Here is a 26,060-nt window from a genome sequence, read left to right as displayed (position 1 = left end):
CTATGAATATGTCCAACTATTGTGGAGATCAATTTAGAATTTTGCTAAAAAAGTGATTGAAATGTCTCTATCCTTTGACCCAGAGGTCCCATTGCTAGGTTTATAAAAACATAATCAGTCAACAAGCATTTATCAAGCATTTACTATGTTCTAGGCACTGTGCTAAGCACTGAGTATACAAAGAAGGGCAAAAATATGATCCCTAACCTCAAGAAGCTCTCTAATGGAGGAGACAACAGGATAATAACTATGTATGTACAAGATATATATTGTATAAATAGAAGGTAATGTCAGAGGGAAGAAACTAAGTGTGGAGATGAGAAGGGATAGACTAGTACAATCCTCCTACAGAAGGTGGAATTTGTGCTCAGTCTTGAAGGAAGCTAGGACGTAGGTGTGAAGTGATACAGCACTGTAGGGAGCCAGTACAAAGGCAATGAGATTGGAGGGAGAATGTTGTATGTATGAAATGATAAGTGGGTCAGTGTGGAGTACATGGAGGGGAGTAAAGTGCAAATAGACTAGGGTCCAGGTTGTGAAGAGCTTTAAATGCCAGAGGTCTTTGTATTTGATCCTGGCAGTGATAGAGAACCACTAAAGTTTTTTGAATTGATGGTGGCAGGAGGAAGGCATGGTCAGACTCATGCTTTTTTAGGAAGATTACTTTGGCAGTTGAGAGGAGCCAAGATTAGATTGAAAAGAGATTTACATCAGGGAGAACAGCTAGAAGGCTATAGTAATAATCCAGGTGAAACTTTTCAAAGGTGGTAGCTGAGCAAACACAGAGAAGGGAATTTATAAAAGATGTTGTAAAGGCAGAGATGACAAAATTCAGCAACAAAGTGAACAATGTGAAGGGAGTACAAAAAAAGATGACAGCAAGGTTATAGGCCTGGGTGACCAGGAGGATGAGGCTGCCTCAAAAATAATAGGGAAGGTCAGAAGGCAAAATAAATGAGTTCTGTTTTAGACATGTTGAGTTTGAGATGTCTATGGGGCATTTAATATGAGATGTCCAAAAGACAGTTGGTGATATGAATTCAGGAGAGATCTGGGAACAATCTCCATAGAGCTAATTGAACCCATGAGAATAATGAGATCATCAAGCAAGAAAGCTTAGAGGGAAATGAGAAGTAGGTTCTGGACAGAGCCTTGGAGGGATACTCACAGTTAGTGAGCATGACCTGGATGAAGATCCAGCAAAGGAGACTGAGGAGGAAAAATCAGATTAGTAGAAGGAAAACCGGGAAAGAATAACATCATGAAAATCTAGAGAGAAGAGTCAAGGGTCAAGGCTGCAGAGATATCATGATGGATGATGATTGACAAAAGACCATTAGATTTGGCAATTAAGAGATCACTGGTAACCTTGAAGAGAGTAGTTTTGATTGCAGAGGGTTTAGAAGAGTGAGAGGAGAGGAACTGAAGGCAACTTGTTATAGCCAGTGAAAACGCTTGTGTCAAGTGAGGGTTTTTTAAGGCTGGGGGAAACATAAGAATGTGAGTAGCAGGGAAGGTGCCAGCAGATAAGGAGACACTGAAGATTACGGAGAGAAGGCATAATAAAGGGTGCAATCTGCTGGAAAGATAGGAGGGAATGAGATTAAGGGTGCATATAGAGGGTTGACCTTAGCAAGGAGAAGATCCACCTCTTTAAGTGAGATAGGTGAAGGAGAAGATATCGGAGGAAAGTGTCTAACTGACATGAGAGGGGAATGAAGGGAGAAAAGGGAGGTTTTGGAAGCAAAATTTTTGGCAAATGACCTCAATTTTTCAGGTGAAGTATAAGGTGAAGTCCTTACATGAGAGGTTGGGGACATGCTAAGGGAGGTTTGAAGAAGGATAAAAAGGTTTGGAACAATCGCAGTGAAAACTGGGATATGAGACAAATTATGGGGGAACAGAATGTTTGTCCTGATGTAAAAATGAGGACCCAGTTAAGATGACATAAAAAAATTTGTAGTCAGCACTGTTTTGTGATTTTCTCCATCCTCACTGAGGAATAAGAGAGGAGATAGGTAATATTAATAATAATAGCTAGGATTTATATAGCACGTATTATGTGCTAGGTGCTGTGCTAAACACTTTACAAATACAAGCTACGAGTAATCCAAGGTTGGGGCTGCTAGGTGACACAGTGGATAGAGTGCCACGCCTGAAGTTAGGAAGACCTGTCTTCTTGAGTTCAAATCTGGCCTCAGACACTTATTAGCTGTGTGACCCTGAGCAAGTCATTTAACTGTTTGTCTCAGTTTCCTCATCTGTGAAATGAGCTGAAGAAGGAGATGGCAAACTACTCCAGCATCTTTTGCCAAAAAACCCCAAATGGGGTCATGAAGACTTAGGCATGACTGAAATGAATGAACAACAATCCAAGGTTGGGGCTTGGCAGGTCCTGATTGGTGATGGGACAAGGGAACAAAGGAATTCAAATGTACAGGATAGTATGGAGTTGAACCAGTTCACCAAGGGGTCAAGATAGGGAAGGGAGTAGAGTGTAGATAGTACAGAGTCTAGGAAAGAATAAAAAGGATATAAGGAATGGAGATCATAATGAAGATGAAGAACAGAGTTAGGGTTCATAAGTCATAGGGAATGATGTAATGATAAAAGGTTATGATCAGAAAAAAGAAATTCAGAGTTCTCTGTGTGTAGATAAGTAAGAGTATAGGAAGTAAATTGTGGAACTGGTTAGGGTAAGTGAGGACACTTCAAAAGGGATGTTGAAGTCCCCTAGTATAAGGGCAGGAGTTGGAGTTGGGGTGGAGAAAAATACAATGAGCCTGGCCCTGACAACAATAGAAAGAATAATAAAATAATCAAAACTGCAAAATTATAATGATTAAACTTTACACCAGAGGGAAAAAAACATAAGAATATATCTTTCTGTCTGCTTCTTTGCATAAGTGGGAGAAGAGGGACCATTTATGTTCAACATTGCACAGAATGTCAGACTTTTTTGATAGCTTGGTTAGTTTTGATGAACTTTTTTCCCCTTCTTTTTAAAATTCTTTTTTATATGGGTCAGATATCTGAGAGGGGCTAGGGGAAGGATAAAATCATAAATGTAGAGGATACATAAACAAAAGTTATCAATAAAATTTATTTTAAAAGACTTAACATTGCATAATTTCAGTGACCACGCTTAAAGAAGGAATGAGAAGATACTTTCCTTCCTTCTTCGCAGACCTTGAAGACTATGAGTATAGAACATTGCATATCATAGCTTTTAGACTTGGCTGATAGGTTGGTTAGTTTTGCTAAACTGTTTTTTTTCTCTTTTAATTTTTTTTTTTTTTTACAGAAGATAGCTTGCTGGGAAGGTGAGGGAGAAGGATATATTTGCACATGAAGGTGATATAAAAACAAAATAGCAATAAAAATCAAAAATAAATTACAATTTAAAAAATACTTTGTACCATAATCTATACAAGTTAGCTAGACTTTGGGTATCAGCTCACAAAAACACAATTTTGTTAGGAAAGAAGGGGGTCATTGGCAACTAGGTTCTGACCTCAGCCCCATGGGTTATGTCACATGGGTTAGTCCTATGCTGTTATTTGGGGAATTTGCCTGGCATGTTGGATTCAAATAGTGGAACCCTAGCAGTGGCATTCTCACAGGTGTTTATATTTGCACAGGTATGTGAACACATTATAGGGGCCCAAGGGGAGTTAGGGGATAAAAACAGAGTCAACTTTGTAGGGCTTGGGCCAGTGCCAGACATCAACACCTTTTTATTCACTAGAGCTCTTAAAAATGAAATTGAGAAAACCTGTCAGCATTCACTTATTCACACACAGATTAGCTACTGCATGGGATAATCAGATCAACTTTTTAATCCAGGTCAGTTTTGGCCTACTACTATACATACTTTCAAGCCATGTTCCTGATATCTTCATGTGAGTAAGATCAGGAAATGTACATTAATGTCAATATCAGCTTCAGCAATCTATATCATCTATATCTACATATACATACATACATACATACATACATACATATATATATATATATATATAGATATATATATATATATAGATATATATATATATATACATTCATTCAGAGGTAAGTAAACTTTTAGGAGGAATACAATAGAATACCTGCCAAAGCCAAAGAAAAATGACTCCATTTAACTGCTGCTTAGGATTACTTATGCTGGTCTCCCTAAGTAAGGAGACTAAGAATTGACAATGTTAATTAAACAGTAATGGTTTAAAACTGGAAATGATTGCCCAAGCAAGGCCTAAAATCAGGCCCCTCACTAGCGTGCCCTCTGAGAAGCAAAGATCTATTCTGTATTGGTCATGCAATTTTTCTATAGAAGGTTCCCTGACAGATGGCTGACTTACCTAAGTATTCCCTGATTCTCAATCTTTGCAACTCTGCAGAGGAGGTAGGGAAGGTGGTGGTCCTTCTGTCACAATCGACATTTTCTCTCAACCTCTCTAAGCTATCAGTGCATTCTCAGTGTCCTCCTCTGGGTCTGGGATGACTTGAAAACTGAAGATCTTGGTCAGCTTTTCGTTACCTCTTGCACCTCCTTTAAGAGGACTTGGCATCCTCTAGCTAGGTCTTACCAAGGCCTTTCTTGTTTGTCTAGTTACTGTGGTTCTGTCACTATTTTTGGAAAGGCTGTCACTAAGCCCTCCACTGGCCATTCTTCCCCTTACTTTGTTAAATTAGTTCCTTTCTGCTCCTCTTTTAGCCCCACATCTCCCAGGGCTCTTCTTTAGCACTTAATTATTGCTGTTTCCTCTGTGAGCTAGGTCTTATAAAGTGAAAAACGATTCTAACCTCCACATGGATCACAGTGACAGACAGATTGATACCTACAGGAAATGGGTCTCTGGAGGTTTTTCTTGCTGGATTAAAAACTTTTGCCAGATTGGAAATGGAAAAGACATATGATTGCAGTAAGTAAGGATTGGGGAGTCTAAAAGAGGGGGGCTGCAGAAGAGGAAGTGGGGTTAGTCCATTGCACTATTAAGTAGCAACCCCCATTTTCAAAATTGGGCCCTCACACCCAATTTCCTAAGATCTCTAGAATCCGAGATTAAAAATCTAAACTTTAAACATGCTTATTCATGTGTCCCTTCTTTTTTAAGCTCTACAAGTTGCCAAGACAGGAAGACTTCTGGTACCCCTCAGATGGCACCATTGAATACACATCCCTGATTAGTACAGACAAGTAGCCAGGAATATGCTGGATCTGGACTTTTATGCCCCTCCTCAGCTTGAATGTTTGGTAAGGATAAGGCCCTAGCAAATAATTCCACAAAGTCAGATCAGTAAGGCTGAGCCTAAATTCACTGAATAACTGTTACTTCACTCCCTGACAGTCTGGTCTTCATATAGCCCTAAGCAGGTTAGGCGAGACAATGAAGAAACAAAGATTAGAGGACCATTACCCCAGGTGGAACTTGGCCTCATTGAGATCAAATAATTAACAAACTAAAAATGTACCCAATAGTTTTCACCCGGTGAAAAGGCACTAACAACTACTCCAGATCAAAGTCCTTACTTCCAAAATCTTAGAAATCTAAGCATAGGCACTAGTATCTAGAGTCTTGAATTTGATACCTAAGTCTAGGTAATGGTAAGTCTACCATTAATGCCAGAACATTTCATGACGTTTCTAAATATTGAAAACAACAGTTACTTACTCTCAACATTATACTTAAGAGGACATCTTGTCATTATCAAACCCAGCTTAAATGTGTCCAATTTTACAAAATAATTGCCCACTACCATCTTATAGTGCTGCTATGTAGCAAAAGTACTGTGACAAATGTTCATCTCAAACGGTCTCCATGGAATTCTTTGTCTAAGGAGGTTAGCTTTGAGAATTCAATTGGCAGACTTAAAAAGTTGCTGTCATCTTATAATTCCAAACAAGTCTTTGATTAATAGAGCAATTGCTTACTGAGTTGCTGTTCTCTGGGAAATTTATGATGATTTTATAAATGCATTTCTAAGTTTCAGAGTATTAAGATCCCAATATAGATAGGGACAACACATATCCTTTTGATGTCAAGCTTCAGAACATTACACAAAATGGCACAGTTAGACTTTTAATAAATTGCTTGGTAGAGCTGATGTTTGAATATATGATGTTTTTCTTGGCCACTACTAGTTCTTTAGGCATTTGCAAAGTGGTCTAAAGGTCTCTTCTAAATTTCTGCCATTCCCTAGATATGGCTGAAGACATTATGAAAATCCATGGAAGACATGGAAGAAATTTTTCACACTGGTTAAAGTGAGGTGTATCTTTCTTAATGGAGATATACCAAACGTAAATTTCCACCAATGGAAATTATAAAACATGCTAATGGTCCTTCTATCATCACCTGCTACCCCACTGTGCAGAAGGTAACATAAAAAACTTGCCAAGGATATTAAACACTTGAACAGCCCAAATAAAGCTACTAATAGACAATTAACAGATATCACATTTAAAAAAACCTTTAGACAGAAGAGCTAAAAGCTTGAAACATTAAAAGGGAATATGTGCCTTAGGATAGGCAAGAAATCAATAGACTGAATTTAAAGGGCTATCATACACAGAACATAGCCCCTTCCCTTCCTTGTCATTAGCAAACCCAATTTCTTAGAAAAGTAAGCATTTTGGCACAGTATTTATATTTTGTTCATTGTTTTGAGTGCTTTTCCATTTATAGACAGTATGTTGAACATAGTAGGTACTTAATAAACTGTTGTCTAATGGAGGTCTAGCAGAGACACGTGTTAGAAGTCTATATATGTGCTCCAAGAAGATTTGCTACATTAGTAAATATCATTTTTACTATGTCGTTAGGCTCAAAGGTTTATTCATAGCAAGCCAACCATCCATTTCAGATGGAAATAAATAGAAAAAATATAATTTTATTTTACAGAAATTCACTTAAGGGCCAACTTTTCAGGAATACATCCGTTCCATAAAGTAAGATATATTTCTCCTCTAATCTACCAAGCAAGTAAGCATTTATTAAGTACCTACTTTGTTACTGGCAATTTGCAAGTGTAGGGGATACAAATACCAAAGTGATAAGAGTTCCTGACCTAAAATCATTAGACCAATTAAATTCTTATAACACTGAAGTAGGTAGTGGTATATAAGGGAAGGTCATATAAAACCCTAAGGATCAATGTAGCAACCTACATAGTATGTCTTGAGGGATGCCACAAGGCTCCATGTCCCTCAAAGAGCTACCATATCTGTAACTTAGAACATATGTAATCCTCGTATTTGGGTTAAAGCAGTTTCCAAAAGCCTGGCCTCCCATTTGCATATGTAACCTAGATGATGAGCAAGAATCCACTAACATCAACTCTTCATGGAAGGACCAAGGGTTTCAAACAACAAGCTGACCACCTAGTTGATAATCTTCCCTCTGACTGGCCCTTTCCCAAGAAAGCCAAAATGTAAAATGATTAAGAAATTATCTAGAGGTCAGTAGCAAATCATTGGTAGAAATGGACTGATAGAGACACTATTAACCCATAACCAGCCCAGCCCAAAGGAACATAATCCAGGAAGCCATGGAGACCCGGGTGTGGCTAGTACTTGGTCAGGAGAGCACCTGGGAGCCCTTGAAATAAAGAAGCTTTAACTGTGCCGTTCAAACAAGTTACATCTCTTATTCGGTAGAATTGTTTCGGTAGAAGATAGAGATTAAAGAATACCACTGCCAACAATGCATTTGGCATTTGCCAGGAGAAGACCTTCCCATTCAGATGCCATACTATTCCTGGCCTCATTATTCTCCAATAGCTGCAGAATACTATGTGTCTTCTGTCCAACACCTTTCTTCCTCAAAATGTCCAGCCTTACTGTAAAAAGCTTAATGCTGCATTAAGACTTTTGGAGACACCCTCTGTATATGTGTGTGTGAATATCTGAAGATAGATGGATTGATAGATGGCATGAATACATGGATATATTGCTATGTAAACTCTAAGGTGCTAGACTTTTTTCTCGTCTACCTATACTGAGTAGTAACTCCAACAGCTTCAAAAGTTTCCTAAGGACTCCCAACACCAAATGAAAATGCTTCCAAGGTGTTTACCACTCAATTGGCTTGAAAGTATGGTCCACTTTCAAGCTCTGGTGCGATGTCTGTTGGTATGTGCTATCTCATTATTCTTTAGCTTGGCTCAGTTTCTCATGCGATTCTGTGGGCAGCTGTCCATCCTTTACACAATTTAGAGAGCCTTACTCTGACCTACTGCACATCCACCATTTAGCCACATATTCTGGTACAAATTTGATTTTTCAATTCCCCCGCCAAAGAAATGTTCAAATCTAATACATGCAAGTGTTTCTGGCATAAACTCTTGCTACAAATGATTTCCACCTTATGGGTCAAAACACTAACCCTTTTCAGTTCCCATATTTCCTGAAAACATGAAGTTAGGAACTCTTAGGAACCTCTATTTTTATATTCCCTAAAGAGCAGATTCAAGAATACACGGGCACTTGTTCCTTCATTTAAATTCAACACAGAAAACTCCTTTATTAAAAGAACAAAAGGGAATTGTTTAAATGATTGGAAGGGAGGGAAAGTCAATGTTCTTTCTGCCACCTAAGTTATCCTGGAAAAACCTATAAGTAGCAACAAAGACTTAAAAGACACTTTGAACCTTGATGGTGTCCCCTCAATTCAATGAAGGGCATATTAAGTGTGATTATTTTAATTGAAGAACTAGATGTAAAAGTTAACAGCTGAATGGAATATGATACATGAAAGGATGACACAGTATTTACCACACCAAGATTAAAATGATGAGCCCTGAAGAAGGCTTATAATGAAATAGCAGTAAGTCTCTCTCTCTCTCTCTCTCTCTCTCTCTCTCTCTCTCTCTCTCCTTCCAGAGGTGACTTGCAAGCACAATAAATCGTAGAGCACAAGTGTTAACAGAAGCCAGGTGCACTTAGCTCTTCTCTCCCTTCGAGTATGTGATATATAGAGCTATATCCCCTGGAACATTTCCTGCAGGTAACTTTCCAGAGCTGCGATGAAGCAGCCTGAAAAACCATCACCCGTCTCATATTTTATTTATTCAGTGGAATTCATTGGGATGCAAATTTAATGTTTCTAAATAAATTCAAGAGTTTTAGAGAAAAATCAGAACTATTGTTTTGAAGTAAGTAACACACATTTCTAGGCACGTGACATGTCCTCTGGTATATCTCCTGACTGAAAAGGCTACCCTACATTTTAATGGGTGGAGAAGTAGGAGAAGGAAGGGAGGCCTAATGAACATAGAAAGCATCAAACACATTTCAGGAGCACTAGAGAAAAGTGTTCATCCAAAGTCAAGGCTCCCATGAGGCTCACAGCATGCTCAGCCAACCCAAACTGCATACGCCCCAAAGCACTCAACCAAGCTCCCACAGCTATCCTACCTTGGTTGCACATAAGACACACACCATCTATGAAAAAGGGAGATTGGACTAGATGAGCTTTGAGGTCATTTGGCTCAGATGACCTGGCTGTAGATCTGAAATCCTGTTATCTGTGAGGTCTTGGTCTTCCACATGGCTTTGGATGCCTAGCAAACTAATAGTGCTATGCCTTAGTCAGCAGCACAGGGCCTTCAAGATGATTCAATAAAATTGTTGCAGCCCTTGTTTCCTGTTGAACACAGTGTCTTTTCTACATTCTATGTAGTCTGTGCATACCATATAGGTTTGCTTGAATTTTTTGGAATGTGGCATGACCTTCTCTCCTGTAAGTGAATAGGCACAGTTCACCCTGGCCTTAGTTCCCACCCCCTGTGCTGTTCAGCAGGCTGGGGGCTTTATACTGGCTCACTTGCTGGTTTAAGAGGCTACACAAAGATGTATGCATGGAATCAGACAGGATAGAAACTTGATTTCTATCCATGGCCAGTCTCTTATCACTACCTCTACCATTTTTCTTGCCAGTGTCATTGAGCTACTAGCCAACACTGATGGGTCGAGGACACATATTCTAGGCTTCTGTTGGAGTCAACCTTGGACTATACCGAGCTGTTAATAATTACCCTTTGTCCAAATCTGTGGTCAGATGACACCACCAAATGCAAAAAATGAAGCTCCCCATTGTGTTCTGGGAGCATACCCTTGCCCTTCCACAGTCAAGTGGCTTAGCATCCATGTCACTTTGAACATTAGGGCTCCAAAGATGACGGGAATAATGATCAGTGAATCATTTCAGAGCTTTCTTTATTTTGTGCATAGTAAATCCACTCCCTTTGAGTCTCATTGTGAGTTCACAAATATTTCAGCTTCAAAGCGCAAAGAAATTTCATGTAACTGCAAAAACCCCCTTAGTAGACTGAGTGAATTTTCAAGAATGAGGGTCTGTGAGTGAGATACTGGAAAGCCTAGTGATTTGAACTCAGAAGATCTAGCCTGGAGTCCTGGACCTGCAGTTTATTAGCTCAGTGACCTTAAACAAGTCTATAAGCTCAATTTTCTCATTTGCAAAATTGAGATCTTAATACTTCTTAACCTTTCAACCTTCTAACGTCCCAGGCAACTCTTGAAGACTAAGTTACAAGCAAGTTGCCAGTCCCTAAGAGTTTGCACTCATACATTTCCTACACATGTAAAATCACAAGTCTAGACCCCAAAACTGGGTCGAAAAGTTAATATATAACTCATATGCAAAGACCAAAGTTTTTAATGGAAGAAATAGTGATATATTTCCATTTGTATTTTCTAATGAATTATTTGTCCAACTAAATGAAGTTGAGATTGATGACACTGAGAGATTTTCCATTAAAAGTACAGGCTTGCTACAAAAGAGCATGAGGTTAGGTAGTGGAAGATAACAGAAAGGCATCCTCAAGAGGCCAAAAATATGGGACAAAAGAATAATTTTTATTAGCACTTTGGGGTCAAATTGTCTTCATCTCTCTTAATTTCATTCTACTTCCTTCCCCTAGGTGATACAAAAAGTATTCAATCAAGTCGGTTTGGCTAGCAGCACTTAAGGCCATTTATTTGAATGCTTTAAAAAACTTTAGACAGAAGAGCCATTTTCTTGCAGGCTTAGATCACACAGATGAATGGTAAAACTGAAGAGGCATAAGGGTCTTGAAACAGTGGTCCAGAAAAATGTTGAGGAGGAAAAAGAATGGCATGATATATCACAGGTCCCTCAAGATCAGGGGTAGCATGTCTTCATTTTCTTTTGCATTCTTATATAGTACCTGGTTAGCATGCTATGGTTGCTTAACAGTTGGTATGAACTGATCCAGTGTTACAAGGTGGGGTATACTTGTTCCAAGACCTATGCAGTATATATGGCCCAGAAGGCTGATGTCTATAGACTGAGGTGAAAGGGTGACCGCGAGAAAGCTTCTGATTGGGTTTATCATAGATGGACAGACCAAGAAAAGGAGTTAGGGCCAATTCCTTCAAACAGTTAACTAAAGTGATCAGAGTAATGAGTCCAGTGGTAATGGGAACAGTTTTGAAGATTTTAAAGATAAATTCTAGGGGAATAGATTTTATCTCCTATGACCAAATGACCAATACAATTTTGCAGTCTATACTATGAGTTCCTTGAAAAAGTATGTTGTTTTTATTTACCTTCCCCAACAAAACACACACACACACACACACACACACACACTTTGTACTCATTTTGAGAAGAAAGTTATGAAAAATGTTTTCCTTGTACAACTCTCTTCCTTCCCCACCTCCCTCTGCCCTGCCTGGTTTTTATCTCCGGCCCTGAAATAGCAAAAGCAATTACCTGGCCAGCAAGGAGTCTTCTAATGTGTTTGTCCTTGCTGGGGCAGACAATGAGTTAACTTAAATAAGTAGCTGGAGTGGAAAGAGCTAGTCATCCCTCACTCTGCAACTCACTATTCAATTAAATCCCCTCATCTCCTTTTTTCCTTATCTCTACTTCCTTCCTCCTTTCCCTGGGCTATGGTCACAAGACTGTTGCCTGCTAAGTTTACTGCAAATTTTGTGGCAAGAAAAAGAGATCTTCCTTATTCTTACTAAAGATAGTTGAGCCCCCAAACCTGAAACTCAAAAAAAGACTACCATTCAAAAACCTTGTAAGAACAAGAGGGAGCCAATTTTCCAATGTACTCATGCCACCTGCAGATTCACTTAAAGCTGTCTTCTTTTTATGTGGGACCAGCTAACAGAAATGTTACCAAATAGAGATTCCAATTAACTTTGCCATTGATTGCTGTATAACTCTGGGTGAGTCAGTGATCGTTAGTAAATTGGGATGAGAATCTCCAAGATCAATGAGAGTGATGGCAGATCAGGACCAAAATGCTTCCATAAATTCTTTCCGACTGTTGTGTTCAGATGAAAAGATCAAAGAAGGAGGAGCTAAGTAAAAATGATATACCAGCAATCTCTAGATAACATAAGCACACCCCACACACAGTCATAACCCTCTATTAGCCGCAGCTGAGTAGACTTCTCCTCCCTTCCATTTGATACTGGAGGTCCTGCTGCTGCCTCTGATGACTCCTTCCTCCTCCAACTCCAGTCTCACTTCTTACTGCCCCTCCGCACTAGGCCAAAGAAGAGTTTCACAGAGGCAAAGGAGAAGGGAAGAGTAAACCCCTATGGCCATGACTCCAATCTTGTTATCAGCAACCCCATCCCTTGTTCCATTTTCTCACTTCCCAGCCAGAGGTCTTTACTTCTCTGCACCCCAGTGAATCTGTGCCTTCCTCAGGAAAGAGAAATGAGTCATATCAGTTTCATCCTTTGTGTGTCCCAAATGCCACCAATGGCACCTATGTGCACTTTTATCTTTACCTACAGGGTATACATGAAAAAAGGTAAGGGGTTGGGAACATAGGAAGAGTCTTTTTAGCTTCATTAAGAAAATTCCCTTAGAAAGTTTCAAAAGGACCCCATGCTCCCGCAGGGCTGGGAGGAGGGAGAAGAAGATGTGAGGCTGTGTTCTCATTTGCATGGGAATAAGGGAGGAGGCCAATCCCAGATGAAGGCAATGAATGGGGGAGGGGGTTGGTGGACAGGGAAACGAAAGCAGGCAAGTTTTTGGAGCAGGGGAATGTCATGATCAGACCAAGCCCTGGGACTTAGGAAAGAAAAGAACGGGGGTAATGGGTAGAAAGCTAACCAGGACTGACAAGTGTCTGCAGGGATTTATATCAATAAGAGGCTCCTGTCCACCACAACTTCTCACCCCTAACTCCTTGAAACTTCCATTCTTTTTTCATCCCCTTGGTGCCTAGCACTGTGCTAGATGGAATGGTGATATTAAAGAAATATGAGGATTATTGTAGAAGACGACAGAGTACAGGCCAAGACCCACCTGATTTCTCCCAAAATTTCCCTCAAAAAAACTTTAAAATAATGCCTCAAATAAAATTTCGGAGTGACAGAGCCAAAAAAGAAAACTTAGGATGTCTGAAAGAGAGGGCTGTAACACCAAGGTGGGCAGAGGCCCTGGATTTGGCAAGAGCACCAGTGGTGGGCCTTGGAGGCACCTGCAACAGCAGTAGCAGCTTCAGGAGCTCTCAGCCCAGAGACAGAAAGGGGGTTGGGCAACTGCTCAGAAAGAGAACCTCACTCTTATTAGTTGGTTCAAAGAGGGAAGAATATATATTCACACTCAGTTGGGTATAGTAATCTACCTTACCCAATAAGGAAATAGGAAGAGGATAAAGTATATGGGGGAGTGAATGATAAAAGGGAGGACAGATTACGAGAGGCAGTAATCAGATGCAAAACAGACTTTTGAGGGAGGGAGGGAGGGAGAGAGAGAGAGAGAACAAACAGAAAACAGGATGGAGGGAATACACAGTAATCATAACTGTAAATGTGAATGGGATGAGCTCACCCATAAAATGGACACAGATATCAGAATGGATTGGAAACCAGAATCCAACAATATATTGTTTACAAGAGACATACTTGAAACAGAAAGACAAACAGAAAATTAAAATAAAGGGCTGGAGCAGAATTTATTATGCTTCAGCTGAAGTAAAAAAGGCAGGAGTAGCAATCATGATCTCACAAATCAAAAGCAAAAATAGACTTAATTAAAAGAGAGAATCAGGGAAACAACATTTTGCTAAAAGGTCCCATAGACAATGAAGTAGTAATCAAAAAATTTTATAACAAGTTTCTCTGATAAAGGCCTCATTTCTCAAATATAGAGAGAACTGGGTCAAAGTTATAAAAATGAGGGCCTTCCCCAGTTGATACATAGTCAGGGGATATGAACAGGCAGTTTTCAGAAGAAATCAAAGCTATCCTTAGTCATATGAAAAAATGCTCTAAATCACTACTGATTAGAGAAAGAAAAGTTAAAACAACTCTGATGTACCATCTCATGAACCTATCAGAAATAACAAATGCTGGAAAGCATGAGGGAAAATAGGTACACTAATGAATTACTGGTGGAGCAGTGAACTGGTCCAACCATTCTGGAGAATAATCTTGAACTATGCCTCAAAGGGCTATAAAACTGTGCATACCCTCCAGCAATACCATTGCTAGATCTATATCCCAAAGAGATCAAAGTGAAAGGAAAAGGACCTATATTTACAAAAATATTTCTAATGGCATTTTTTGTGGTGGCAAAGAATTGGAAATTGAAGGGATAATCAGTTGTTGGGGAATGGCTGAACAAGTTGGGGCATATGATTATGATGGACTACTACTGTTCTATAAGAAATGGTGAGGTGGGTGGTTTCAGGAAAAACATGGCAAGTACTATATGAACTGATGCAAAGTGAAGCAAAAAGAACTAGGAGTTCATTATGTACAATAACGGCACTGTTATAATGATGATCAGCTGTGAAAGACTTGGTTACTGATCAACATAGTGATCCATGACAATTCCAAAGGATTTATGATGAGAAAAATGTTATTCACCTCCAGAGAGAGAACTAATGATCTCTAAGTGCAAATTGAAGTATAATTTTCTTTCTTTCTTTTTTTTTCTTTTTTTGTGATATGGCTAATATGGAAATGTTTTGCATGATTTCACATGTATAATTGATATCATATAGTTTACCTTCTCAGTGGGTGGAGGAGAATTGGGAGGTGAAGGAGAAGTGGGGGGAAAGGAAAGAATCTTGAAACTCAAAATTTTAAAAGAAAAGAATGTTAAAAATAAATTATGAATTAAAAAAAGAAATATGATAATATAGTTATCAAACCATTCATGGATCCAAAAAGAGGCGTTCCTATATTTTTTGAGAGAAGTAGCAGCATTCCCACAACTGGAATAAGGTTTATTTTCTTATATAAGAAGTAGCATATTAACAGATGTAATAACTATGATAAGAGTGCAATGTTATGGAAGCAGAGGTATAAAATACACAATCCACAGGCCACATGTGGCTGACAACACTCCCATGTACGGTCCAAACCAGACTAAAAGGTAATTGGGAAATACTTAATGAGATAAATAAAAATATAATAAAACACAGATAATGTTAATATGTGGTTTTCTAAGTCAATATGTGGCCTGTAGGATTCCTTATGTATGGGTTAGTGGCTCCTGTTTCTATATGAATTTGACACCACTATCATGGAGTATATTTGTGAATTCCATCATTAATAAACCTTTACTGAATTCCTAAGTTGTTCCATATCAGAGAAACACAAAGATATGAGACAAAGTCCCTACCTTCAAGTAGCTCAAAATGTGGTTGAGACAGAACGAAAAATCAAAGATACAAATAACAGTAGAAGGTAGCATCAGTTAAATATCAAATGAATGACACAAAAAGTAAGTGCGGCTAGAGTTTAGAGAAGGGAACAGTTATTGAGTGCTAGGATGGTTGTGGAAGGCTTAAGAGAGAACATGAGTCTTAAGTTAGGCCCTGAAGGAAGAAATGGACATAGATAAATTGAAGGGTGAAGTGAGCAAAGATTCTGAGGTGAGAATGTGAATCAAATGTTTGGGGAGCAATAAAGAGAACAGGTTGGCTAGAGTGGAAGGAGCTTCTAAGAAAAGAAGTGGAAACAAGGGTAGAGGGCTAGGTAAGGGCCACATGGTACAGGGCTATGAATATGTGGTTATGGAGTTTGGACTTTAGTCTGCAGAAAATGGAGAATCAATGACTGCACTTGAGTAAAGGTCTTGTGCACAAATCAGTGTTTTAAAATGGTAGCAATGTGAAGGATTGTTTGGAGGGGAAGAAGTCGGACATAGGGAAACAAAGGGGTTGCTGCAATAGTCTGGCAGTTAGGTGGCGCTGCAGTGGGTAGAGCACTGGGCCTGGAGTTGGAAGACCTAAACTCAAAGCCAGCCTCAGACACTCACTAGCTTGTGACCCTGGGCAAAATCACTCAATCTCTGTTTGCCTTAACCCACTGAAGAAGGAAATGACAAACCACTCCAGTATCTTTGCTAAGAAAACCCTATCCGGGGTCATGAAGAGTCAGATATGACTGAAAAAGTACTGAATGACAACATTGCAGTGGTCCAGGTGAAAGGTAGTGAGGCCTGAACTAAGGTGACATTAGTATAAATAGAAAAGGAAGTATAGGCATGAGAAACACTGCAAAGGAACAATAAACAAGACTTGGTACCCAAAATAAGAATAACTCATGCTTAGTACCTGCTAAACCAGCACTTACCCGTTGTACGATAGACGTTAATTGTAGGCAGAGTTGAACGATTTTGTTTTTCAGGACCCCGTATTCTGTCACAGTGACAAATGGAAGCCTGCCAGAGAAAGATAATAGAAGACCTTATCAATCTGAGTTTCACTGAGCATTATCTCTTGCCATTTATACCTAATGCCAATAACAGGCTAATTAATCCTCTGAGGAAACTAAAACAGTGATAATCGGCAATGGCTAGAGTCATTAGAGCATCCTCCAAAAAAGACTGTTAAACTCTAGATCTCAAACTTCCATGTCAAAGAGTAATAGCTGTGTTTTCTCTAGGAGAAAGCTCATGTTCGTGTTGGTCATGGAGATGTCTTCCATGGCTTCAGCAAAATTTGTCCCATAACATGGCTGGGGAAAGTACTCTCTGGGTCTAGCATGAGAGGAGCCACGAACACCCACAGGATTTTTGATGAGGTAATAACCCCAGCGTGCCTTTGATAAGGATCACTCCATTACTCAGGAATTCCCGACAGTAAGAGGGGTGTTTTCAGAGTACCCTATGTAAATATAAATTAATAAGCAACATAGTGCCAAATCCATATTTATTTTAACAGGAGAAATGAAATTTTATTTCAAGAGCTAGCAAGAAAGAGCCATTTAAGCCTCTGATCCAAGCTTTGCAGGTTGTAATGCTGCCAGGCCTTGGGGCTGATGGGGAGGGGGGAATTCATTGATCGAAGGGTCATTTTTTGGAGGCCAACTCTGGAAGTACATGTGGTTTGGGGCAACATTTCAAAACACTTCTTAAAATTAAGTTTATAAAACCTCCATGTGGCAATACTAGCTGCCAAAAAGCACAAGATACTTTCCTATGGCTCCTTCCAGGCATGAAACATGTGGGCACAATTCTCTTGACCTTTCCTTCCCCTTCTTTGCCACCTACCCACCCCTCCCCACCTCAGCTCAGTTAGGCCATTAGGAACTCTGGATCAATATTGGGCCAGGAAACCACTGAGGCAGGGTCACAAGGACCATGACATGATTTGAAGTGAGGCCCTGAAATCTTACTATTAAACATATAAGATTTGTAAGTTTTTGGTCACATTCAGCTAAATGGTTTTTAATTGCCAAACTTTATAATGACTATTAGATAAATGTCTTCTCTAAAAATTACTTTCTTGAATTCTGTAGTTGTAAATTCCATGGGATATACATATGTATGTATAGATACATTTAGACAATAACAATAATATTTAGGCACTAATCAATATATCCCCCAGCTATTAGTGCTCACAACCTCCTCCAATAGTCTTGGAGCATTTTGTCGGGGTCAGACCTTTGCCCCTTTCATTCTTTATCCCTAATTATACTTATCCGTGTCCGTGTTGCATCCTTCCAGTAGAAAATAAGCTCATTGAGGGCCGGAACTGCTTTGTTTGTCTTTGCAATCCTGGCACTAGCTAGTGTCTGGAACACAGCAAGCAATTTGCTGAAAATGAATTTGAAATTCCAAGACTGGCATTTGGGAACATTGCATAAAGACCAAACCAAACTGAAGCCCAGTGGTTTTGTGTTCAGAAAGTGGTCCTAACATGAAGTTGTTATGCAGACCTAGGCTTGCAGTGTTTGCAAAGCTCATCTCTTCTACTTTTTAACTTGATGTCAGCAAATCCAAATAACTCACTCTGGAGGTCATGAACATTTAACAAAAGCAAACAAAGAAGACCCGAAGAAGAGATTACTCTTGAGAGCAAGCCATGTGACAGGCCTTTTTTCTTTGTTTTCATGATGAGCTTTTGAATTAAACTCTTGAATTAGCTCCAATTCTTCAAAATAGTCACTACCTCTATTACAGAGATGACTCATCAGATCTATAGCCTCCTTTTTAATAAAGCTGAAATGAATTTTAGGCCTCAAAACATGGATTTGATTAAGGCAGACTGAACCAGGTCAAATAATACCTTTGAATCTCAATTTGAGAGAAATTCAATATTAACACTAATAATTGAAAATTTACATTTTAATAGCATTTTTCTCTTGCAGATTCCCAGAACACTTCAAAGACTAAACATATAGGGCGTTACTCATCTGTCACAGAGATAAAGCCAATTCCGGGTTGAAACACAGAAGCCACTTTTCCCCAGCAACACTACTCTAACAAGTTTCAGAGAGAAAATAAGGAGCGCCTCCACCAATTGACACTCCTCACCAGGCAATTTTGAAAAGGGGAAATCTAATTACTATATGGGAAATGCAATTTGGCTAGGCCACTCAGGTAAAAGCTAAACCAGGAGCGTTAATGGGCACGAATGATTGAGTTCTCCAATTTGTACCTCAGCTGAAACACACCATCTCAAGGCCCCAACTGTGTTCAAACCCCATGCTGCTATCTGCTCTGAAACTGACTCAGAAGAGCATCTCTAATGAGTCACTGGCACAACTACAATGGCATCTGGAGTTTCCTCGAAGAACTTTGCAAAATCAGATGTGATTGGGACTGTGAGGCTCAGAAAGTAACAGAGAGATTTCCGGCAAACACTCTCAATACAAAGCACCCCATCTTGTATTTTAGGCATATGGACCACAATACCTCTTTCACTGACATCACAACTTCAGAAACCTGGCGATTCAGAAATTCTTTTCAGAAAAGAATTGTGCCAATGGCACAAAGGGGAAATTAAGTAAGGAAACCCGAGGCCTTTTAAGTAATGGCTATGGAAATCTGTAACGCTCAAGGTTTTAAGTTATCAAAGAGTTAATTAAAAAACCCAGAGATAGAAATTTGACATTTTGGAAGGCTGGTCAATGAGGTCATTTTATAAAGACTATGTCATTTCTGAAAGGGGTCTCTGATTGCCTTGAAGAGCATTTATTAAAAGAACAGGGCTGAAGGCAAACCTTTCCCTCCCCACTAGTGTGCACACTAGAAGTTCTCAATCTTCTGATTCTTAAAGAATGTTCATTAGTGCTAACAACTGGATATGAACTTTGTGAGAAAGGAATAAAACAAGAAAATTAAACACAGTCATCTCTCAATGTTATATCTCAATGAGTTATAGATTCCATGTCACATGCTGGGGGTCCTTTCCTCTCATTATCACTTAATCAGTCCCCTTTTTCTGCAGTTATCAGCCTTACTGTGCTATGTGACAGAGATCCCAAGTGTTATGCCTTCTCTGATCCCCATAGCCTAACAGGAAAGGCAGGCAGTCAAGAGTCATAGGTTCTCATCTCAGGCCTACTGCTAATCATTGTGTGACCTCAGGCAAGTTATTAACTTCTCTCAGTCTCAGTTTCCTCACTTGTAAAATTGAGGAAGTTAAACTAGATCATCTTTAAGGTCCTGGCCAGTTACAAAATCCTACAATTCTCTGAGCAGTTCCAGCAAAATGCCAGTCAACTTATTGGAACAGGCATGGGAAGAAAAGGTGGAAACTTCCATTTAACTTTCCTCTGACTGTGGCAGTTGTAACCTCCTCCTGTGTTCATTGGGGTTTTTTTTTTTTTTTTGTTTGTTTGTTTGTTTTTGATCTATCAAGAATTGACTGAAGAATAAGCAAATGAAAAGTGACCTGTTAGAAAGTAGGCCTCAGTTTCCTTATCTACAAAATGGGAGGGAGGGGAGACTGGACCAGAAAAGGAGCAGAAGAAAACGTCTGAGTTCATGACCCAGTCATATACTCTTCCCAGATACATCATAGCACTCCTATATCTCCCAGTGTTTGATCTCTCTGTCTCTGGAGCTTTGCTATAGCTAGGAGGGAAGCCCCAGGCATATTATCCACACTGGCGTTCTCTTAGTGCACATAATTGAGAGGTGACAGTAGTCTTTCAGTCACAACTGACTGGAGTCAAATCTAATTTGGTGGCTGAGAAACAGACATCTTCATATCATCCCTTAACACAGAACAGGACCAGAATTCAGGAGACTGGATTCTAAACCCTGGTCCTGGTTATTTAGAGTAAAATAGACAACAGACTGAATCTTGGTTAGCCCAAGTGACAGATATAATCAGTGTGCACAAAAGAAGCTATAATATTTGAGTTGCTATGAATGGTTCAGATAAATCCTAACAGGTCAGTACTGTTATATGACCAATATGTGACACAGGACTTACATATGAAGAGTTTTCTCTCTTTACCTGCCTACTTAAAAGGACAAATAAGAGGCCTGTATAAAGCACACGCAGTACCAACTCCTGAATAATCAGAAGTTGGCTACATTTCTAGAGCAATCATAGGTCCTCTGTTTTCAATATTTACCTTCTAAGATATTTTCCCAATGTGCTTTATACAAAAATATACTTCTCAAAAAGTGCAATAATTCTAATCTTTCCTTATATGTACTACTGGAGCTAACTATTTAAATGAAAATGAGTTTGTGGAACACATAACTTTTTTTGCTAAAGTATACATCCTTCTCAATATGTCTCTTTTATAGATCTCAATTTTAAAATGGAATCATGGAATATGAGAGTTAGAAATGGCCTTAGAGATCCTTCTCATTTTAGAGATGAGACAAATGAAGGAAAAGACTTTCCTAAGGTCAAAAGGCTCATGTCAGAGCTGGGACTCAAACCCTGGTCTCTTCCATTCCATCTACCTTGTTTAATAAGGCAGCTCACCATGCTACAGCCTGCCCCTTCATCCTAGGGCTATCTGAGCCTAACGGGAAATGACACTGCAAGAATAAAATTGAATGTAAGACATCAGAGGTTATAAGACATCAAAGAATTGACACATTTCCAAACTATAATATAAAGTGGGAAAGACAAAAAGTCAGTCAGACACAGCTACTCCAGGACTTTAGAATTACCTGTCGAGCCAGGCCAGTAATTTCTTGGCAACACCAATCAGGTCAACTACAGCAGTGAGACAGTTACTCGGTAGTTGTCTGTATAGTCTAAGACCAGTGAGGCCGCTCCTCCTTCGTCCAGCTAGAAAGCCCTGTAGGCTTTTGGCGGCCACATTCAGCTTGTGAGCAAGAGATCTCAGATTTTCAGTTTCCAATTCATGGTTCTGAAATCAAAGAAGGGGGATGGGGTGGAGAGAAAACACAAGGTTAAGCACTTTGATACATTCACAGAATCATAGATCGTAGAATTGGAGCAGGAAGGGACCTCAGATGCCATCCTCATTTTACAATCCTTACTTTACAGATGAGGAAACTGAGGCCCTGAGAAGGGACGTGACTTGCCCAATATTATATAAATAGAAATAGAAGAACTAGGATTTTAACCACGTTCTCTGATTCTAAACCCAGTACTCATTCCATGATACTGTGCTGAATGAATCTCCAACCAATTAGATGGATTTTAACTTCAGCCCTAAACAGCCACAACAACCTAAGAGATATGTTACCACTGTCAAATATTGTTTCTTTCTTTTCACCTTAATTTCAAGTATAAATGCCTCCCCTAATAAAGTTCTTTTCCTCCCTCTTATCCTGCTAAGTACTCAAGGGTGCCTATCCCATTCTGGCCAATCCCTACTAAGATGGTACATGATAATAAAATATTAACAGTTAATCTTAACACCTTATGATATGACCCTTCCCAGGAGTATTTGCTCCAAGTCTACAAAACTCAAAGACAGAGAGCTAAAAGGGCAAATTATCAAGTAGTGGGGATGATATTTTAGAGCAGAAATAGCTGGCATTTCCTCTAATCATGCCACACAGGCAGTTATAGTCTACTCCATCCATTGCTTAGGCAATCCCTGCCTCCAAAGTCCCTACCCTATTAAAGGTAGTAAACTAGGCATGATTTTTCAAAAGTAATGTAATTAAAGACGGTAGATTGACGTAATTAAAGATGGTGGAAGCAGCACAGTGAGCTCCCCTCCACAAACTCCTCCAAACAGATCTAGAAAATGCACCAGACCAAGTCCTGATGGGGAAAACCCAGAAAAAGTCATACTGAGTCATTTGTCCAGCCCAGCTTGGCATAGGAAAGAGGAAGCCTGTGGACACTGGAGACAGGGCATACTCCATGCAGAATACTTCAATGCCCAGGCCTGTACTAGAGTAAGAGGAGGTCTGGGATACCACTAGTCCCATACCAGGTCAATGTGATGGGGAAGGTTTCTGTCAGCTTTGTCACTAGTTACCCAGGTTCTGGGTCACAGATCCAGGATAGACTAAGAAGGGGACTTGCATAAGAGAGTGGAATTGATGGGTAAGGGGGCCCTGAGCTGCATATGGAGAAAAAAGAAAGTTAAGAAGGCAGCAGTAGCAACAGCACTGTAACTTGGACCCAAAGTCAAAGCAGGGTCTCAGTTCTAGCATATAGACCAGTGCCTGCAGAGGAATACTCAAGAAAGGAATTCCAGACCAAAGCGGGACCTAAAACTGTGCCACTCTGAGCCAACAGACCTTTCTAGCTGGCTGACAGTGGCTGAGTACAGAAGTATTCTACTATTGCAAAGTCTCACACCCAGGTCAGGAACTTGCAGAACTCAGACCAGGGGTGGGGTTGGGGGGCAGCAATCATAGTTTGTTCTGGGTCAGACCACTTTGGAAACATGAAAAGCTTGCAGGTTCCCGCTTGTCTCTGAGATCCCAGAATAATACAACACTCAATACTCCAAGAAAGCAGCAACAAGACTAGCCCAGATCTTTCTTCCAGAAGTGTGGCAAAGCCCAGTCCTAACATCAAGTCTGAAGTCAAGAAGTGGGTTGGGAGAATGGGCAAATATAAAAAGAACTCCAGGAAAATAAGCTATTATGGTATCAGGGATGCTTGAGACAAAACACAGAAGAAGAGAATTACTCCAACATCTACAAGCAAAGCCACAGAGAAAAACACAGCTTGGGCACAAACTCAACTAGGATTCCTAGAAGAGATGAAGCAAGACTTAAAAAAAGTTTTAAAGTGTTTTTATAAATGGAATGAGAGTGCTTGAAGGAAAAAATGGAAAAGAAATGAGAGCTATGGAAGAAAGAATTGGAAAGAAATTAATAGCTTGGCATAGGAGGTTCAAAACCTTGCCCAAGCAACAAACTGTCTGAAAATAAGAACTGAATAGAAGGCAATGACTCAATGAGGCAACAAGAAATATTAAAACAAAATAAAAACCCTAAAAAATAGAAGAAATTGTAAGATATCTCATAATAAAAAATTGACTTAGCAAACAGAAAATGGAGAAAAAAAATTAAGAATCATTGGACTATCTGGATGCCATGACTGAAAAAAGATCCTAGACATAATATTTCAAGAAATCTTAAAAGAAAATCACCAGATCTCTTAGAACCAGCGGGCAAAGTGGAAATGGAAAGAATCCACTGGTTACCCCCTGAAAGAAACCCCAAAATGAAATTCTCAGGAGAATTATAACTAAAATCCAGAACTTCCAGGTCAAAGAGAAAATACTACAAGCAGCCAGAAAGAATCCAAGTACCACAGTGAGGATCACACATGATTTAGCAGCCACAACTATAAAGGAGAAGGGAGTTTGGATTATGATATTTCAGAACTCAAAGGATATGGGCTTATAGCCAAGAATAACTTCATCAGCAAACCTGAATATAATGCTATCGAGGAAAATGGAACTTTAATGAAATAGAGGACTTTTAAAGCATTCCAGATGAAAAGACCAGAAGTGCATAGAAATTTTGAAGTTCAAACACAGGAGTAAAGAGAAGCATAACAAGGTAAACACAAATGAACAATGATAAGGGAATGTTCAAATATGGGAACATGATATAAGAGCTCCCTCTGAGCCCTATCATCATTAGGGTTCATAGAAGATGTCCAAATTGACAAATTGATGATCTTAAGAAAAGAATAGAAAGAGAGGGGAAAAGAAATATACTTGGGGTGGGGGAAGGAAAAGGAAAGTCATGGAAATTTATCTCACATAATAAGGGTGCGTAAGTAGAAATCCATATAAACAAGGAAGAGGGGGGCAGAAGGGAGCAGGTGACATTGATCAAAAGAAGGAAGACTACACACATACATACTGTTGAGTACAGAAATACATTTCACTCAACATGGAAATAGGAGAAAAAGAGGAGAAGGAGGAAAGGTAAACTAGAGGAAGGGTAGATTAAGGGAGGGATTAGTCCTAAGCAAAATTATATATATATATATATATATATATATATAATAGAATATATATTATATATATATATATATATATAATTATAGCTGTCTTTGAGGTGGTAAAGATTGGGAATTTGAGGGAGTGCCCATAAACTGGGGAATGGATCAATAAGTTATGATCTATAGATGTGATAGAAAACTATTGTGTTGAACTCCTATCAGCATAATGACCAACCAGGATTCCAGAAGACTAATGATGAAACACGTTATCCATCTCCTGATAGAGAGATGAAGAACTCAGAATTCAAAATGAGACAAATTTTTTTAGACATAATCAATGTGAAAATTTGTTTGATTGGTTATATATGTTTGTAAAGGGTTTTTTTTTGTCTTGTGTCCTGAATGGGGTGGGAATGGTTGGTATAGAAGTGTGAGAAGTTAGGTCTTGGCTGATTAAAGCAAATAGTTTTTTTTTAAAGTAGTGCAATAGATAATATTTTGAAAATAATACAGCCAACTTCAGAATAGCTACAATAATAGGGTAGGGGAAAACATGAGCAATTCAAATCCTAAAGTAATCACCAAGTTTTATTTTAAGCAATAACATCAACAAGTGGTAAATTATAGGAGATTAAATCTTCTATTAATCAACAAGCATATAACCATTTATTAAGCACTTATTAGTTGCAATTCATTGTGCTAATACGTGGGAATACAAAGATAAAAGTGAAGTAGCTCCTTCCCTTAAGACTCTTACATTCTAACAGGATAGACAACATGTATAGATAAAAAAAAAAATAGACAGACAGAGATAAATATAGACAGATAGATATAATGCACGGTAATTTGGGTAAGAAGTATACTAGCAATAAGGAGCATCAGGAAAGGTTTCACATAGAAGGTGGCATTTGAGCCGAGTTCGAAGAAAACCAGGGATTCTAAGAGGTGGAGGTGAGAAGCGAGTTCATTCCAGGCAGGGGGGGGGGGGGGGGGGACAGAGTTGGTGACAGCCAGCACAAAGGCACAAGACATGGGTACAGAAGGGGGAGTAAACCATTAGGACTAGATCCCAGAGTTCATGGAGGGGAAAAATATCAATCGATTGCTAAACATTTATTAACCACCTACTATGTACCAGGCACTTTGTTAAGTGCTGCAAGAAAATTGGGATGGTATAGAGGAGTCAGGTAGTAAAGAGATTTAAATGCCAAACAGAAAAGTTTATATTTGATCCTAGAAGTCATAGGGAGTCACTAGAGTTTACTGAGTAGAGGCATGGCATGATCCAACTTGTGCTTCAGCAAAATCACTTTGGTGGCAGTGTAAAATATGGATTGGAGTAGGGAAAGGCTCATAGTAAGGAGATGAAATAGGGCAGTTAGCTGGCACAGTGAACAGAGCACCGGGTCTGAAGCCAGGAAAACCTGAGTTCAACTCTGGCCTCA

The 26,060-nt window shown here is 39.3% G+C and overlaps 1 protein-coding gene across 1 annotated transcript in view; it reads right to left on the bottom strand.

Annotated features, from left to right (window-relative positions):
* LOC114026284 (connector enhancer of kinase suppressor of ras 2-like) overlaps positions 1 to 26,060 on the bottom strand; it is a 560,345-nt gene that overhangs the window by 310,747 nt on the left and 223,538 nt on the right. The window contains exons 3-4 of the mRNA XM_027839961.1: positions 21,390 to 21,592; positions 16,598 to 16,685 (exon numbers count right to left, since the gene is read on the bottom strand). Coding sequence (XP_027695762.1) covers positions 16,598 to 16,685; positions 21,390 to 21,592 — 291 coding nt within the window. The remainder of the gene's footprint in view (positions 1 to 16,597; positions 16,686 to 21,389; positions 21,593 to 26,060) is intronic.

This window comes from Vombatus ursinus, unplaced genomic scaffold (genome assembly GCF_900497805.2).
Source record: "Vombatus ursinus unplaced genomic scaffold, bare-nosed wombat genome assembly UNPS02004691.1, whole genome shotgun sequence".
Lineage (NCBI taxonomy): Eukaryota > Metazoa > Chordata > Mammalia > Diprotodontia > Vombatidae > Vombatus > Vombatus ursinus.
Note: the sequence above shows the minus strand (reverse complement) of the source record. Positions and strands in the feature narration are given on the sequence as shown.